The sequence below is a fragment of the Amblyomma mixtum genome, chromosome 2 (assembly GCF_055824585.1).
Source record: "Amblyomma mixtum isolate Tamu chromosome 2, ASM5582458v1, whole genome shotgun sequence".
NCBI classification, from domain to species: domain Eukaryota; kingdom Metazoa; phylum Arthropoda; class Arachnida; order Ixodida; family Ixodidae; genus Amblyomma; species Amblyomma mixtum.
The window spans coordinates 84,540,490-84,558,379 of NC_143013.1; the positions used below are offsets into that span (position 1 = coordinate 84,540,490).

General features: G+C 47.2%; 1 protein-coding gene across 2 annotated transcripts in view; it reads right to left on the reverse strand.

The window, feature by feature from the left end:
* The window catches only part of LOC149359970 (diacylglycerol kinase theta), a 79,134-nt gene that overhangs the window by 21,041 nt on the left and 40,203 nt on the right, over window positions 1–17,890 (reverse strand). For both annotated transcript variants that reach the window (XM_089572075.1, XM_089572076.1), the window contains exons 6-17: window positions 17,593–17,770; window positions 16,502–16,597; window positions 15,539–15,633; window positions 14,611–14,677; window positions 13,883–14,024; window positions 8,893–9,035; window positions 8,737–8,801; window positions 6,730–6,880; window positions 5,768–5,952; window positions 3,791–4,368; window positions 2,599–2,754; window positions 1,161–1,326 (exon numbers count right to left, since the gene is read on the reverse strand). In XM_089572075.1, the coding sequence (XP_089428201.1) occupies window positions 1,161–1,326; window positions 2,599–2,754; window positions 3,791–4,368; window positions 5,768–5,952; window positions 6,730–6,880; window positions 8,737–8,801; window positions 8,893–9,035; window positions 13,883–14,024; window positions 14,611–14,677; window positions 15,539–15,633; window positions 16,502–16,597; window positions 17,593–17,770 (2,022 nt within the window). The remainder of the gene's footprint in view (window positions 1–1,160; window positions 1,327–2,598; window positions 2,755–3,790; window positions 4,369–5,767; window positions 5,953–6,729; window positions 6,881–8,736; window positions 8,802–8,892; window positions 9,036–13,882; window positions 14,025–14,610; window positions 14,678–15,538; window positions 15,634–16,501; window positions 16,598–17,592; window positions 17,771–17,890) is intronic.

Here is a 17,890-nt window from a genome sequence, read left to right on the forward strand (position 1 = left end):
TGTTCAGCACCCTTGAAGAAACGCGCAGCAAGAAGGCTTGACGTCGCGATCCAAAAGCCATGGGCTTAAAGAACATTTCATAGGTGCTCTGTGCTCAGCACCCTTGAAGGAACGCTCAGCAAGAAGGCTTGACGTCGCGATCTCAAAAGGCATAGGCCTAGAGAACATTTCATAGGTGCTCTGTGTTCAGCACCCTTGAAGGAACGCTCAGCAAGAAGGCTTGATGTCGCGATCCAAAAGCCATGGGCCTAGAGGACACTTCATGGATGCTCTGTGTTCAGCACCCTTGAGGGCCCGCTCAGCAAGAAGGCTTGACGTCGCGATCTCAAAAGCCATAGGCCTAGAGAACGTTTCATAGGTGCTCTGTGTTCAGCAACCTTGAAGGAACGCTCAGCAAGCAGGCTTGACGTCGCGATCCAAAAGCCATGGGCTTAAAGAACATTTCATAGGTGCTCTGTGCTCAGCACCCTTGAAGGAACGCTCAGCAAGCAGGCTTGACGTCGCGATCCAAAAGCCATGGGCTTAAAGAACATTTCATAGGTGCTCTGTGCTCAGCACCCTTGAAGGAACGCTCAGCAAGAAGGCTTGACGTCGCGATCTGAAAAGGCATAGGCCTAGAGAACGTTTCATAGGTGCTCTGTGTTCAGCACCCTTGAGGGAAAGCTCAGCAAGAAGGCTTGACGTCGCGATCTAAAAAGCCATGGTCCTAGAGAACATTTCATAGGTGCTCTGTGTTCAGCACCCTTGAAGGAACGCGCAGCAAGAAGGCTTGACGTCGCGATCTCAAAAGCCATGGTCCTAGAGAACATTTCATAGGTGCTCTGTGTTCAGCATCCTTGGAGGAACGCGCAGCAAGAAGGCTTGACGTCGCGATCCAAAAGCCATGGTCCTAGAGAACATTTCACAGGTGCTCTGTGTTCAGCACCCTTGAAGGAACGCTCAGCAAGCATGCAGGCCACGTCGCGATCTAAAAGCTCAAGACCTCACGTTCCAGCAGGAGCACACACGTAGTCCCTTCGTAGTCAGCAGCAGGATGCCTGACATTTTCGCTATCCAGTTCTCTTTGAAGAATTAATACTGTGAAAGATTAGAGAGAGTAGCCGTGCATCAACAGCACACCAAGAATATAGCGCGCAAGGCAAGCCTATTACTGTACTCACGTGTCCTCCTTGTGCGATGCGGATGGCGCTTCGCAGGCCACTCTGGATCTGTCCCATGTGGACGACGCCCGTGACGCCCACGATCTCGAGCATGCCGTCGTAGTGTGTCGGCTTCGAGAACATGTCCTCCTTCTCGGGCCCCCAGGGGTTAGCACCGGAACCCCAACTGCGACGCAAGCATTGGGTGCCTAAGCCTTTACCTGTCCGCATATTCGAGGCAGCTAGAGGAACTGAATGTGGCTTATATCGATTGATTACCTCTTTATAAGGACAAAACAAAAATGCTGCTTTAACTGAGAACAGAGCTTTCATAACGTATAGAGAAAAAAAGCAAATGGAAGGTAGGTGTCGCCGCCACCGGCAGTTTTTAGAAACCAACTGCAATGACGTCAAGTGAAATTTTTGGCAGGCTGATCTCTGTGGATAGACCGCACCGACAGCCAGTTCCCGGCGGTGAACATGGAATACCCTGTGCATTCGACGTCATCACTAACGTCACGAGTTTGAATCTAGTTGCAGGAAAGAAATGTTTTAACTGTAACGAACGATACTCTGAGTTAAAAATACATCTTTTGCTGTCGAGCAAACGTCAGCGGAGCCACAAAAAGACCAACTGTATCGCATTTTACTAAGAACGAAAATTCTACCGAGTTGTCCTCAGTGCTACCGCCTCCCCCCCTCTCCCTTTAATAAAACAAACCAACGTGGCTCTGCTACGGTTACCGACCGATTTCGACAACGAGATTTCCGCTTATAAGCCGTTAGAAGGAATTGAATTGCTACAGACTTGTTTACAGCTGTCAGTGAGTGGCTCGAGATCTGGAGAGTATTAATTAGTACCAGGTAATTCGAAGGTCACGCGTTTTACATGGTCTAACCACGTGAATCAGAATCTCGCACCTTCTGCTCATTGCTCGCCGTTTCTTGTACGTTTCTCAGCTGCAAACGCCCTTATTGGCAACGGCACGTTATCTAGGCTAATGTGTTCACTTCCGTATGTTTTCCATCAATATGAACGTACTGCTCGCACAGAATCGCAGTGTCGCCGTCAGACACAACGCAGAGTCCCATCAAAGGAGGCCCTCCAGTCAACGGAATCGGCCTACTTTCAAGAAGTCACGATCAACTGTCTTGCACCAAGCTAGCAGGTGCAACATGGTTGACTATGACGTAATGGCGCTAGCTAGACATAATTGTTTGGAAAGTTCCGTTAGAGGTGTATTCGCCCCCTATTTTTTGAGTTAGGTGTATCCGATTTCAGCTCACTAAGATACAGATAAAAATAGTTATTTCTTTCGTATTGCACCCTACGCAGAAATACCCTGAAAACGACTTCAACATGCTCAGCGCTGCGTCAGCCCCGCGCAAAGCAATCAACGCCGCTGCGCACAGTATAGAGGAGAGAAAGGCAGCTGGGGTGTCGCGTGTGAGTTCTCACCTGAGAATGTTGAGAATTATGATACCCTCTACGGGGGGCAGGTCGATCACTTTGCCGTCCACTTCGAGACGGATTTCTTTGTGCAGATCCTTCCAGGTCTTCCGGCTCACCATCTTGCGCAGACCCATCTTCACGTACACGCCTTTGTTGTGAAGTCTGCGCGTACGAGATAAAATGTGGAAAAAATCATTGAAGGAATGTTCACAATACCATAAGTGATGAGCTTTAATGTCAGCTGTCAAGGTGTTCATGGAAGTCATGTGTGTGTGAAGAGGTTACGGGACACATCACCCATTGACAATTAATGGGTCACAAGACAGTGGTCAGGCCACATGTGATCCATTAATGCGACCACTAATTGGCCATGTGACCTTGCTATGTGATGACACCATTTCAAGGACGACGACCACGAGGTCTCAAGGGGAGAGGGGTGGGCTATAACAGTCGACGCTGTTGACAGTAGAGCAAAGGACACCGCAGCTATGTTGTTTATTAAGGTACAAACAATCTGAAGCAAAAGAGTTCAATAGCAGATCGCTGGCTAGAATCACTGAACGAATTGACATTGCTGGGGTATTTAAAAAAATTAAATCAACTCTGAGGAAGTGAAGGAAAAATTAATTTTACCTTCGAAACTTCCGTTTTACACAAGTGCAATTCGACACGTATAGATCAGTAACGAACAACTACTATCGCGCTGAGTACTATCTGCAACCCACAACTGGCAGTCGTAGGAGCTGCTAATAGAAAAAGTGGCATTTCTGCAGTGTTCCCGACCATTTGGCTCTATTTATCACGGCCGGCGATTTCCTTACTTGCAAAACGCAGACCACAATGCGGTCACTGCCGGCGTGTTGCAGCTAATACTGAGCGCGACTTCACATCAAATTCGTACACAATATCCTCATAGGTTTAAGGTTGATAGCAGTGAAGTAAACAGCAGAAACCCGCCCTTTTCACAAGATTTGCGCCCTCTGGGGAGCGGCGAAAATTCGTCTGCTACTGGTTGAAAGCAAACGCTCGTGGGAGACGCAGGCGTCATCTGGTTTTACGAGGAGCCAGCTGCCGCTATCTGTCGCATGCGCCCGTCACTAACATTAGCCGCGCATGCGCAGCAGGAGCTGGCCGTTTTCGTATTCAACATATTAACCCTATGTATTCAACCAGTGAAGCTGGAGGAGAAGAGGCGCACCTGCTGTTGAACTTGTTTGGGTTCTCCTCGCGAGCGTTGTGGAAGTCGAGGCAAAGGTCCGCGTCGATGCCGATTCCGAAGTAGTTGTTCATGACGAATATGGCCGTGTTGTCCTCGGACGTGGAACCCGAGCTGTTGGTGAGTGATCCGGGCTTCTCCTCCGGCTTTTCATCCGAGTGGAAGACCACCGTCCACCTGTCCAGGCGAATCTCCTCGGCGTCGATGACGTCCTTGAGCAGAGTGAGGGGGTCCTCGCCACCAGTGTAGCCGGGGCCCCAGCGCAGCACGCGCGCCAGGTCGTTGCCCGTGCCCAGGGGCACGATGGCGCACGGCGGGGACTGGCACTCCGAGTCCTGGCCCACGTTGTCCAGGCACTGGAGGACCCAGCCGACGGTGCCGTCGCCGCCGCACACCAGGATCTTGTAGTCGCGCACGTGCCGAAACACGTACAGCCCGGGTAAGGGTCCGCTGTTCTCCAGGTCGTACACCTGGTACGGGTTTAGCATCTTCCGGAATGAGGTGATCAGCTCGAGGCCCTGGCAGCCTCCGCTCTTCACGTTCACGAATACCAGTAATGGCTGCAAGAGCAAGCACAAACGCGCTCTCCATCAGCAGCGATTCAAAGATCCGCATTGACTAACTAGATCTCGTGTCTTTCGAATTCATGCGATTTCCCATAAGAATGGTCGAAATCAGTCTAGAACTTTGCACTGCTCCGAATGCCTCATAGTCGACATAATTGTATCTATTACTAACGTAAATAACTTTCGCAACGCTTTGGCTGGTGTTGTATAAACTCTGACGATTTTGTTCTGCACTAATGTATTTTTCTCTTAGCTAACATTGCATACACAGGATTAATCTTTTATGTACCCGTTTCCTTTTTTTCCATTGTTTGTTCTATATTTTCTGCCTACTCCCCTCTGCAATGCCTGCAAGGCCCTGATGGTAAAATAAAATAAATAAATAAATGAATAAATAATGTCGGAAATACCGTTACACTCCTTCAGGGAGCATCTTAATCAACTAGACGCACGCTGTCTGGAAATGATATCTTCTTTGAGTGATAAAACAGCTAAAACAAGCAGCTGTTTCACCTTAAATGTTTTCAAAACTTTATAGAAGCTTCAAACGCCTGCTAAAGACTATGTATTCAGCGGCACCCCTACTTTAGACACCGAAGCTCGCCCACGGTGCCTCGTAACGATAAAATTGGAACTTCTGCAGACCTTCGGTGGATACCGTGATGACACTCACGTGATCTGGGACTGCCCACGCACTCAGATTACCCTCTTCCATAACGGCTAGTAACGGCGCTGCTTCGTGAGTGAAATGTCTCGTTACACCACCGGCAACCTTTTCGACTGGCTGAGTAAAACTGGCCTTTATTTCTGATTCTTTCTCCTACATTCCCTTCCACCCTTGATTTATGGCACACTTCTCGGAACAAACAATTCGGTGGATGCACTTAAGACTGCTTACGCGTGGAATGCGAAATCATATAGTTTACTGCCCGGTCGAGTTTCTTTCATTAAAGTTATTTCTGCGAGATGGTTCGTCTTTGTGGTTTGTTGTGCACGAAGACAGGCACACGTTCGGAACTTCCAGCTACACACTGCCTTGGCGGCGACACACTCTCACTTGGTCTTGAAACGTCTATCCCCAGACGCGACGCCACCTGCTCCTCCTGTAGCGCCCTTGGCCGTGACGTAACACGTGCGCCTCGCTTAAAGACGGCTCGATGACGTCATCTTTTTGGGACCATCTCTGGGCCTCAACAATAAAGACGGTCGCCGGCGAAGTTCGTCTAATGGGGCTTTCGCATTAAGAAACCGGCTCGCTCCATTGCCACAGCTCTCCTACGTATGCCACGGAGCTCTCACCGCCTGTCCTGACTTGATAACCCCGAGTTTGGTGCTCCAATTAGTGACATTTTTCCTCACCCGATGGCGCCGCGATGATGGGAAGCACACTCACCCTGACACCTTCGGGGATCATTTCGGGGATGGTGTTGGGCAGGAGAAGGACGAGGAGGTTTTTGTCTTCGAAGCTCGACTCCCTCAGCATGTAAAAAGCCTTCACTGCTATGTCTGCATTGTCGTAGGTGATGATCAGGGAACCGTATTCATAGTAAATTGGACCTATTTGCTTGAATTTGTAAGCTGTTGAGGAAGAGAAAGAACGAAGCAACACGAAATTGTCAGGTTCAGACCCTCGTCTTCGGCTATTTTATTTGTACAACGGTTATTCAAAAACCTTAATCCTTAGAAAGGTGTTAAAAAACTGATTTGTAATAAATTTGTTGCTGGAGATTACTTTTGTTGCGATAAGTTCTGCAAAAAAAAAATGATTCCTGAAACAGGTTATAATTTTTTTCCTCAAGTAAACAAACGTTAAGCAAAACAATAAAAATACAGAAAAAAATACGCAGTTCTGCTTTCACGTAGCCAGAGTGACCAGCAGTTAAAGGTATCGCAAAATCCTAAAATGAGAACTCACTAAAAAGTGCCTCAAGCAATAATAAAATCCGGCAAATCTACATGAACGCTTCATGAACCACATACTGCACAATGAAGGCACTAGTTCATTTCTCTTTCTCTGATGAGCACTAAAGTAAATTACCGTTGCTCAGTATTTTTTTGCATCAACTCCCGTCGTCAGACCAGTTTGCACTGGTCAACTTTTCGCACCATTATTTTGCATTGCAATGAATTGCATGGCATCGTATTGTATCGCTTTGTATTAGTAGCTTTCTGCACTGTACTAACTACATTATGTTGTGCCCCTTCCTTCGGTAATCTTGCCCTCTCCCCCCCCCCCCCTCTCCGCTCTCTTTCTTACGTAATGCGATATAGGGGCCTCTAAAGATAATATAAATTATAACCGTGACGACGGGTAACGAACTGGGAAAATGTGTATAGAGGGTGCATTGTACTCACGTTTTCCTAAAAGGTCTACTAGGATTTTTTCGTACTGTCTCTGGGATAAATTCGGCGGAAGGTTTCCAACGAAAAGGGCAACGCTGGAGCTATAACAGTCCTCCTTTTGCTGGAGGTAGAACCTGGTCAGGTCTTTCTGCCGTATGGACTCCTGAAGACGAAGGAGAGAAAGAGAGAAGAGGCGACGAAAGCACGCAGTGTTAGCACGAGGCAGCGCGAGAGGTATCCTCGTAAAATTTAGAAAGATGGAAAGAAGAAATAACGTGAAAAGTTCTTTATCGGGAATCGTCTCCACTTAGGCTTTGACAAAGAGTAGGCCCTGCGTAAAAGAGACACGACTGGGTATGAGGCTCTTAAGCATTTTTTTCTTTTCTGAACTACTACTAATCATCCTTTCAATTATATGCGGCTTGCTCTGGGTAGCAAATTAAGCCGTTAAATCTTATACGCGAAGTTACCGGGTGTCCCAGAAATGACTGACGGATTTTGAACATCAATAAAAAAAAAACGGAATGAGATAGAATTGCATTGTTTGGGCCTTACGCTTAGGAAATGATGTAATTTTATTCCTTCAAAATTCAAATTTAGTTAACATTCACACAAACAGGTGGCGCTGCAGGCGATCTGGAACAGGCATAGCTAAAACGGAGCATATTTGAGCTGGTCATTCCGTACAGCTGGTCATAAACAGCGGGTGTTTATTGTGTTAGAGTTCCACCGCCTGGAACACAGTTTTGTTGAAACGAGGCGCAGTTTCCAAAGAAAATACCCGCCAACTGTTGGTGGAAATTTAAACTAAATTTGAATTTTGAAGGGATAAAATTCCGTGATTTCCTAAGCGTAAGGCCGCAAACAATACAATTCTATCTTATTCCGTCTTTTTTTTTATTGATGTTCAAAATCCATCAGTCATTTTTGGGACACCAGCTACGCTCCGGTAATGCAGGGCTAGTTTGAGAACACGATCATATTTTTTCTCCGCAGACGTATTTCTAATTTCCAACTCGAAATTTGTTCTAAGCAACCTTGTGAGAAAGGTTCGGTATAAGTCTGTGGTCACGGTAGAGTTTAACAAGCATTGAAATAGAGCATTGTTAGCTAGTGTACTGCGGGGCCATGTCCAACATTATCGGACAAAAAATTTGAAAATTGTAAGACACTGTTATGGATGTGTTGAAGGTCCATTGGTCCATTCTTCTGTTATGTAGCAAAATCTTTCTTTTAAAGTGTTTCCGTCCATCGCATTGAACAGTTCAGACTGCCATAGAAAACCAATGGTGAACACTTATGACGATAGCAAAAACGTTAATATAAAAAAATTGCAAGATTGCCGTTGGGTGACCTGCGGATACAATGACAGTTAGACTGAAATCCTACATTATATAAAAAAAAATTGCTGGAGTTTAGCTTTGGTTAAACCTGGTAGGTTGCGTAAGCATCCATAGCGTTCCATTCGGGATCATCACCGGTTGTAGACGATTCGGTTTCGATAGAGGCGCGGTGCGCCCGTCTAGCAGCGTCTTGAGCGCGCCGCTTAGCAAGGCGCTGTTCGCGTTCTTCATCTGTCTCCGAAGCCCGATGTCGTTTCCTGGCTTCGTCAGGCCGACGTAGCCTCCCTTTCTGTTTTTCAGGCGGCATAACGACGGAGCCGGCAAGGGAGCGAACTAACCCCCGTTCTCCAGCCTCCTCTCCACACTCCGCAGCTGGCGAGAGCGCGGCGAGGGCAGCGCCTCCACTGGGCAGCGGCGCGGCTACAGCTGTAGTGCACCGCGCCTCGCGTCGCCCTTCAAGGTGAAACGTGCCTCGCGGCCGCCCCGACGCGAACGGCTGAAACCTGTCGTAGTATTGCTTAAGCAGTAAAACTGCGTTTATAAAAGGCTTCCCGCTCAAAAATTGTTTTTTTGTCCAGAATTGTTGGCTAGTGGGAAACATGAACTATAGACCTCGAGGGCCAGTTTTGATAAAGGTTCTACAGCGAAGCTGCGTCAGCTTGCTCCTTGTACTTACTCTGGCAATGTTCCTAAGTAACACCCAAGGACCTTCTTGATTGTCCATCACTCTCTCATGAACAGCTGCAAGGGGAAAAAGTGGGCAATGAAACAGTGCAACCTTCAGCGTGAACAACTGGCGGAAAGCGCAACCAAGGCCGCAAACTTTACGTACATCCTTTGTCTAGCGTGACTTCAGAGAGCCTGAACTTGTTGATGTCTGAAGAGTCCAGTCCGAATTTTTCGAGGGCCTGGATCATAATTTCTTCTACACTTGTGTCGCTTGTCACTGGAATCACACGGTAAATGTCTGCAGACCTGGGAAAAAAAATAGCATCATTGTTCAGCTGCACTTCATCGAAGAGACGGTTGCGTCCTCAAAATTTATCCCGTTCTTTCTGCACATATTGTTTATGCATTCTTATTGAACTCTCGCAGCTATTGAATTGTAGATGGTACTAGTCAAAATCTTGAAATGGGTCTAGTGTTCAACACACCACACCACACCCTTTTGTTGCGTCGAAGCGATCGCCTGCAATAGTGCGGGCTTAGGTAGGCAGCCGCGAACCGTGGCGGCCTTGTCGCTTTCGGAAGCGGCCGCATAATCATGGCGTTGTCGGCAGGGGCGAGCAGTCTTCTGCTGCGGCGTATCACTCCCAAAGCAATCGCTTTCCGCAAGACGTGTGAGTGTGAGACCGCAGCGCCATCCTTGGGGACGGCGCGGAAGCAGTTTTTCAGCCCCAAGGCCCATCTCGCCCTGGAGCTCCCCTCTTGCTCTAAGCGGCTCTCTCTTAAAGCCCCTAACACATCACGTATGAGTCTCGTTAAATCTCGTACGGTGCCCGGATGCTCTCGTTTCAGTGTCCGGATGAGTGGAATTCAGTGCCCGGATGTTGGCTCTCGGTCTCGACGTGACGTCACCACACTGCCGACAACGGGAGCTAAAAGCATTTCATGCTTAAAGAAACTGTAGCCTGTATGGTCGAGAGTAAGGTCAAGCATGAAATGCATTGCCGGAAAGGCGTAGTATACTCTAGGACGGCTCCCACCTGAAGACGGCTTCCAGAGTAGCGCGCGTTCCTCCACTGGCTCGACGCGCTGGGCGAGAGTGGCGTTGACACGATAGCCGCGCGGTAGCATTCTTTGTTGGATTTACGACATAAACCAGGCACTCTTCTTTTACGGACGGGCTGCGTCCGTTGTTTAGCCCCAAGCTTGGGCTCACATAAACACAACCTAGACGGTGCTAACGCGCTCTCGCAGCCGGTAACCCGGATTGGATGTAAAGTTTCGGAATGCTCGGGCTCACGTTCGGCGTCATGTTCGGCTTTGTATTGCGCGTGGTTCCTGGACCATGTTCGGCCGAATCTGCCGAGAATGGAAGCTGAAAGCATTTCATGCTAATAAACAGTGCCGCTGCATTCAAAAGGCTATGTTGACACGTCATAACCAACCTATTCTGGACAACTGTGCCAGTACCGCCATCTGATGCAGCTTTGTGGTAGCAGTCATGCAGCTCTTTATGAGTATGTTATTGGTGACGAAGTTCAAAAAAAAAAGTTGCTAAGGTTTAGCTTTGGCTAAACCTGGTAGCTTGCGTAAGCATCCATAGCGTTCCATTCGGGATCATCACCGGTTGTAGACGATTCGGTTTCGATAGAGGCGCGGTGCGCCCGTCTAGCAGCGTCTTGAGCGCGCCGCTTATCAAGGCGCTGTTCGCGTTCTTCATCTGTCTCCGAAGCCCGTTGTCGTTTCCTGGCTTCGGCAAGCCGACGTAGCCTCCCTTTCTGTTTTTCAGGCGGCATAATGATGGAGCCGGCAAGCGAGCGAACACATCTTATACCCCCCCCCCCCCTCGTTCTCCAGCCTCCTCTCCACACTCCGCAGCTGGCGAGAGCGCGGCGAGGGCAGCGCCTCGCGCCGCCCTTCAAGGTCAAACGTGCCTCGCGGCCGCCCCAACGCGAAGGGCTGAAACCGGTCGTAATATTGCTTTCGCAATAAAATGTGGAAGCCGAAAAAAAATGGACGCAACTGTATCCATTCGGATAATACTGGCTGGTCACGAGGTTCCCAGTTTTCTGTATGCGGCAGGCATCCGTAAAGTATTCATTAGCATGCAAGTCGTGCTCCATTATTACGATCCCTGTTAATATCGAAGTCGCAAAACACGCAAAAATTTTCTAAAAAACGCCATAGCGTTAACAGCTCCCTTCAGCGGTCTGGGGTCCACTTTGAGTATCACTTCGCAGACACAGACAATGTTATTTCTTTCACCATCACATAACGCTTAGCCTGCCCATAAGTATACAATGCCACAGCACTGCACTCTGTCGTCTAGGTTCCGCCTACACAGCCATGCATGCGAAAACGGTCATTCTCTACTTTACATTCATAGATTGCGGGGATTCGTCGTACCACTCCTGGCGGAGTGGTGCTGGTTGTCTCAAACACTCGTGCTGGGACACATTTTTCTTGAATTTTTTTTCAGTCCCAATATAACCTATGTTTCAGACACTGCCGCCTGTAGGGCTCGTTAGACTAAAGTTTCTCTTCCCAAGCTCGCGACGAATCATTAATTTAGCTGCCACCTGTCACGGTGGCCACCTTGCTCACAATCTGGTGGTCAGGTTGTGACGGCGTCAGATGGTCACGTGACCTAGGTGACAGGCGGGCCACCTGTCTTTGTGTTCGGAGCACCGGCGACGACACCGACAACGCGGGATTCTCTGGAGAACGGGAGTCTTAACGCAATTGCGTTAAAATACATGCTTCGTTGGGATCCATATACTTGTGCCTCGTTAGTAAAGACAGAGATTAGAACAAAACCTTGACTGGTCTGACCTTCCTTCCATACTTCCTTTCACGTAATCTGTGTATAGGGTACCAGCGAAAGTCGCTGCCAAAGTTCAAATGTATCAAGAGTAGCGTTTATTTTTTATTTTTATTTTGTTATGCGGTTTCCTGCTTTACACTCGCAAGGTGCCCGGTCGGCTTGTCTTTCCATTCGCCAATTACATGAATTCATACGAAGAAAACTGACTCAACAACTTCTGCCCTTGTGACGATCGAATTCAGCATGTGTCAGCTCAGCACCATCGATGCAGATGTGTGCTATCGGTTCCTAAAATGTGAGCGATGCAATGACAACGCCGTCACGCATCTCATGGCTTGTGAGGCTGCTCTTTAATTCATTGCGCACAGATTTCTGCTTAGGCACACTTTAATCACAGAATTAAAAGCGTTGGTTTCGAGACTAGTTTGAGATTCATATTCGGGTGCTTTGGTGGTTTATTGGGGTTTAACGTCCGAAAGCGACTCAGGGTATGAAGGACGCCGTAGTGAAGGGCTCCGGAAATTTCGACCACCTGGGGTTCTTTAACGTGCACTGACATCGCACAGAACACGGGCCTCAAGAATTCCGCTTCCATCGTAATTCAGCCGCCGCGGCCGGGATCGAACCCGCGTCTTTCAGGGCGGCAGCCGAGCACCATAACCACTCAGCCACCGCGGCGGGGTGAGATTTATATTTAGGCGACATATGCGCAGTTAGACGGGGAAAAAGACACAACTGGGAGGTGACACACAGAAAAGGACAGTGTAGAAGAAATCGTCCTCCCCATCCATCCTTGTAGTCTGTTCTTCCTGAGTCCCCGCCTATTTGCGCATTTGTCGTCTAATCGTTCTTTTATGAGAAATTGTTCTTTTTCGAAATAAATGTTTGTTTCTTCCTATTCTAGCAGTTTGTTATAATGGCCGAATCACTTGATGGGCAGTTTTGCTCGAGAACCAAGTATTCGTAATAACGAGACGTGAGTTACAGTTCTGAGCTTTGTTTCCCTATCCACCCACTGCTGTGAACCACTACTATACTACTTCAGTACAAAAGAAACCTATCATTCCCTCACCCTCGTCTGCTAAACTAGGGTGGAGTGAAGCAACCTTTCATTTTGAGCTACAGTTTATTGCGCGACCGCACTGTTAGCTTCGGGCAAAAAACTGCAGCGCATATTTATTGCTGCATTCTACAATTCTGCAGAACAATCTGAATTGTTGCAGTACCTGTTGAAATAAACATCAGCTATCACTTCACCAGTATCGCTGCACATGTTAGAAAACCAACTTGTCTACACGCCACGACGTGCCGCTCTGCGTGATCTTTTTGCACCTAACTTTTTTACGTACAAAGAACAAACGAACAATATTTCACCCTTTATAACTGCTGCCACACAGGAAAGCAGGTTTTAACAACGACTACATCCCCACAGAAACACATTTTAAGGATCCACAAGAAAATGTGGCGCTTTCGAAGAGCACGAAGTCCGAGAATGTTTTCTAATTTTGTTTGGTTCAAGAAACGTGAAAAAAAAATGATATCCATCGGGCAAGGATCACTTATTTCATACGTAAAGAAACCAAGATATATGCAGTGCTGCTATCTTGCGAGCTACAAATCAATGGTTTCAAGGAATACCATCTGGCGAGGAGCTGAAATTGCGGGAATAATAAACCTACACTCGCCCACATTTGAGGAAAGAAACACACGACGTTTCGGGGCTCTTACGGGCTCCTTGATCACACAGAGCCCTAGATGGAATGACGATGGTTTATGTACTGCTGAAATTTCGAGGCTAGCGAAAAAACACACTGAATGCTCCAGGAGTCCTAGTGCGAACGGAATGTTGTCTAACCATTCTACCTGCATGTGATGAGTTGCGGCACCATGGTTCCTAACACAGGTGGATTGGATCCGCTCACGCACGCACTAAGCAGAGTGCAATATGCACCTGTACTTACTTCTTCGCTTTTTTACTGCGCTTTTATCCCTTCCCTGATTGCGTGGATCAGTTGTCCGCTCAGAGTGATACAGCTACCGCGCCTTTCCTTCCTACCTTACCTATCTTTACTCAACCTCATATCGTTCAGCCTAAGCACCTAAACTAACCAGCCGTCCTTCGCTACGGGCGTCGTGCTCCGTTCGCAAGCGTATTTCGCTTCCGTTTTCCTCGACAGAGTGGCCGCTTGAGCAATTAAACATCAACGAATAGTGCAGGGCGATGGACGACATAAAAATCACACATACGTGGCGACTAGCTTCAGTGTCCTTGCGTTGTTTCGCCAATGTTTCCCGGAGTTCCGCGAGCAGCTGACGCCACCGCGGGGCTCACCTGAGCTTTCCGGGGAAGACCTTGACGTATCCCTGGTCCGGGTTGGGAGGTCGATACCTGAGGAAAATGGCAGGTCGCTTCCCTTCCCTCCGAGTCAGGCTTTGCACCGGCATGAAGTCGCCCAGTTCTTTCTCGTTGGGGTCTGGAAGATGACAACTTCTCAGCAAGGCGTGTATGCACGTCAGGGCGCATTTTATGCGAAGCATATTAGCCGCACAACCGAGCTCTTCCTTGCTGCGCCGCGCGCGGCCGCGTGGCTACCACTTGATCTACATCGGCGCACCACGTGATATGACGTCACAACAGCTGTGAAAGCTGGGGCTCAACTCGTGCGCTCGCTTGCGGACGCGCAGCCTCCGCCGGCGGTATGCGCATCCTAGGCTTAACCATAAGCTAAGCCAGGCCATTTTTTTCCTTCCATTTCGCCCATTTCTTCTTCTTGATTTCGACGAGGATGTCATTAATCCGCGTTTGATCCCCTCCGACATGAAGTAGTCTGCATGTGCGTGCCTTGTGTGCATGTACACGCAATGGTTTAAATCTAAGGTAAAGACCCAGTTGTAGCTTTGGAGTTACATCGCAGTCACAGCAAAAAATGCCGTTCTAAAACCCGCGTACGCAGTGAAATTACTGCACCTTAAGTGGGAAGCTGTTCGTGATTTATTTAATATGCCACGTAATACGCTGCCTTTCGAATTGATTCCTAATTCTTGAAAATTGTCACATACCGTATACATCGGTTATGTAGTAGTGCTTTGGATCTCCAGATATATGGAATGCTCGCAATGCAGCACCCTGAAAGGGTAGAAACAATGCAAAATCAAAAGCACTGCAGTTGCTACGCAATCGCAAAAACGTGAAGGCGGAGAAAGTTTTTTTAATTGCAATCTACAATGACAACGAGCACAGAAAGTGCAGGCCACCAACATAAAACTGAGTTGAGCGTGTTCTATTCTCTGCTTATGTGTTTATTTCTATACCGTAATATCCTACCATTTTAACTGTGTTGCTTATTCACACGTTTTTTTTTTCATGCATCAATTGCTTTTCGTTTACATTTCAGGATGTATGTTTGGTGAATTATGTTATTACTGCCTTGAATGTTTGCATTCATTTTTTTTTTTCACGGTTGCCGCGCTTATCGTTATTCCGAACGTCATTATTTTTTCGGTTTTGTCAAAGTGTTCCGATATTCTTTGGCTTCATTATGTATTATAACCGGCAAACCTACTGCGCGTCCCTACTGAAAAAAATTTTACAATAACCTCAGAAAGCCTTCGTCACACAAATCTCGTACAATTCGATGATATTGTATGACATTTGTATGTCAAATTGTATGTGTTTATTGCATCCTACAACTTTTTTTCAGCAGAGGTATTTAGAAAAAAAAAGTTTAAGCTTCACTACACACGCATACGATGGCAGACTATATAGCTGATACGAAATGAACGACGATCTTATCTCTTAACGAATCCGTGAGCAAAAATTTTCAAGAAACAGGGAAGGGTCTGTTTCAGTGCCTTCGAACAAGACTAGTAATGTAAGCACCAGAAGCTACGGAGCTTTTGTAATGATAAAGTACTTGTAAACGCTGATCGCACGCGCCTCGGATTAAGAGTGATGACGAAGCCCTGTCACATGCACGGATGTACTTACGATGATTTGTTCCCTAGTTGCATTGCGTGATACGGTGATTGTCCTGAACATTCTTCTCTTCATCGAGGCATTGCCGTCGTATACTTTGATTATTTCTGGGAAACAGATGGATAAGCAGGCACGCATGTGATCACTTTCTTTTCAGTTATTATAATGGAAAGACTAAGCCCATCATCAGCTGATGGTTAGAAGTAGTAGCGAACAAGTAAACCAGTCCAGGCGGTCTAGACAACATACCCTAGAAAACTAGCCTGTCACTAATGACGCGTAGGTCAATTAAATCAATCGACCTCTAACAGAACGTGGCCCTCAAGTACTACAACAAGAGGGCCAATCATTCCGTTTGAGATTCAATACATGTCCCTGCAATATGACATATACAACAAACACATTTTATATATTAGATGCATCCACAAAAATAACAATGACCATAAAAAATGTTCGCGATACAGGTTATCATTACTCAGTAAGTATTAATAAAGAGCTCTAATTTTTGTAATGAAGGGGTATTATGGATGAAAAATGCTACAACTGATGCACAATTAGGAAGTGTGAATCAAAGTCAACCGCTTTTATCCAAAGAGCAGTGAACATTTCCTCTCCTTGTAAAAATAATTTCACTTAAAGTCGCCAATGGTATCAGGATTTTTTAATAAATTTACTTCGCGTTATTATTTGGCATCTTCATATCCCGCCGCTATCCCTTGAAGAGCTTATACGAACCGGGAAGGGCATTTGCTGAAGGAATCGGATATTTAAAATTTATTTCGGAAACAAAAATGCACACGGGATGAAAGGTACAAACAGTGTTAGTAAGATGTTTCCGTCCTTTATTGCACTGACAAAAAGGTTAATTTTGTTTCGGGAAAAGTGCCGGACATAGAAGCCAGCGTCTTTGTAAACGCTCTTCGGTGATGTGCCTAAATTAAAATAAAGAAAATAATCATCTCGGTTACAGCATACCTTCATCTTTATCTTTTTCCTTTGGTGACGGATAATCATCAAATTCTTTGCTTTTGAGGTCCCCTGTCGATGAGAATTCCTCCGATATGCTTCTTGCTGAAAGGCGAATGTGAAAGTAGAAGCAGTTTAGCGGTAGTTATAGCATGCGCGCGATTCATATGCACCCAAATCAAAACTGTACCGGTCAAAATCCTTTTTTCTTCCTATGTTAACTCCCAATAACAGCAAGCAATGACATACCACGCATAACTTCTTATAACACGCATTTCTTCTTGACGCCATGGAATCGAAATGCGCATGGCTTAATCAAGGCGCCGTATAAATGCGCGGTCATAGTACTTACAGCGTTGCTCTAATAAGCACAGTTATCGCTAAGGTTTTTCAACTGCCTTGCAAATGCGATCACATTAAAAATTCTCGCACGAGACCTTTTATACGCTCGCATAAAACCACTGTACTGCAGATACACGCGTTCCGCTCTGTTTCCACTTGAGGATTAGTGGCAGTCGGAACGCATCTACGTGACGGTGGATTACGGTGGGAAACGTGAAAGCGGCCACAGCGTCAGCCAATCACCATTCGCCTGAGCTCCTGATTAGACTTCTCGTTTTGACGGGTAGTGAGGCAGATTGATCGTACTGTGTGAACTCAGTGCAAGCCCAAAAAACATTCTAGTTCGGAATTTATGGGCTCAAAACCCTTGTTTAAAGCGCTGGTTCACTAGTGCGACAATTATCTCAGCGCTTATCTCGGCTGCGCTGACTTCGTTCTTCCGCGCAGATGAAGCTCTTGTGCACATCACCATTAATCTCCGCTTATTTTCCGCGACACAGTGCGCTCACCGGAATGAAGTGATACGACTCCAGATATCTGTTTACATCTCTAACTTGAACATTAAGCACAGAATGAAGTCTCAGTGCTCCGACCGACGTCTCCTCTTATCCAAACATCGACCAGCGAAGCGAAGCCTCTATTTCTTCCTTTGTTCAAGTTTGCGTTGTCAAGACTGCAGGCCTGGCAACATGACATGGCTGGTCCCTTTTCAAACGAATCTAAGAGGAGCGACGGGAAGTAAGGGGTTAAAGGCTTGCCTATGCTGGGGTAAGTGGCCCTTGCTAGTGTCTCCCTCCTACGCATCTCCACACCGATGATGGTTTCCAAGGGAACGTCCGTGCGCGGAATGCTGACGGCCGCCGGCGGAAGCATGATGCTCTCCAGGACACCGAAGTTGCACTCCTGGGACAGGGTCCGGTAACACGTGGCGTGCGCCTGCGCAGACACGTGACCGAGACGACGGGGGGACTGTGAGCGACGCCCCTTGTACTACGAGAAACGCAGCAGCTCCAAGGCACACATCTTCGGCCAGGAGCGGTTTTCAGTAAGAAGAGT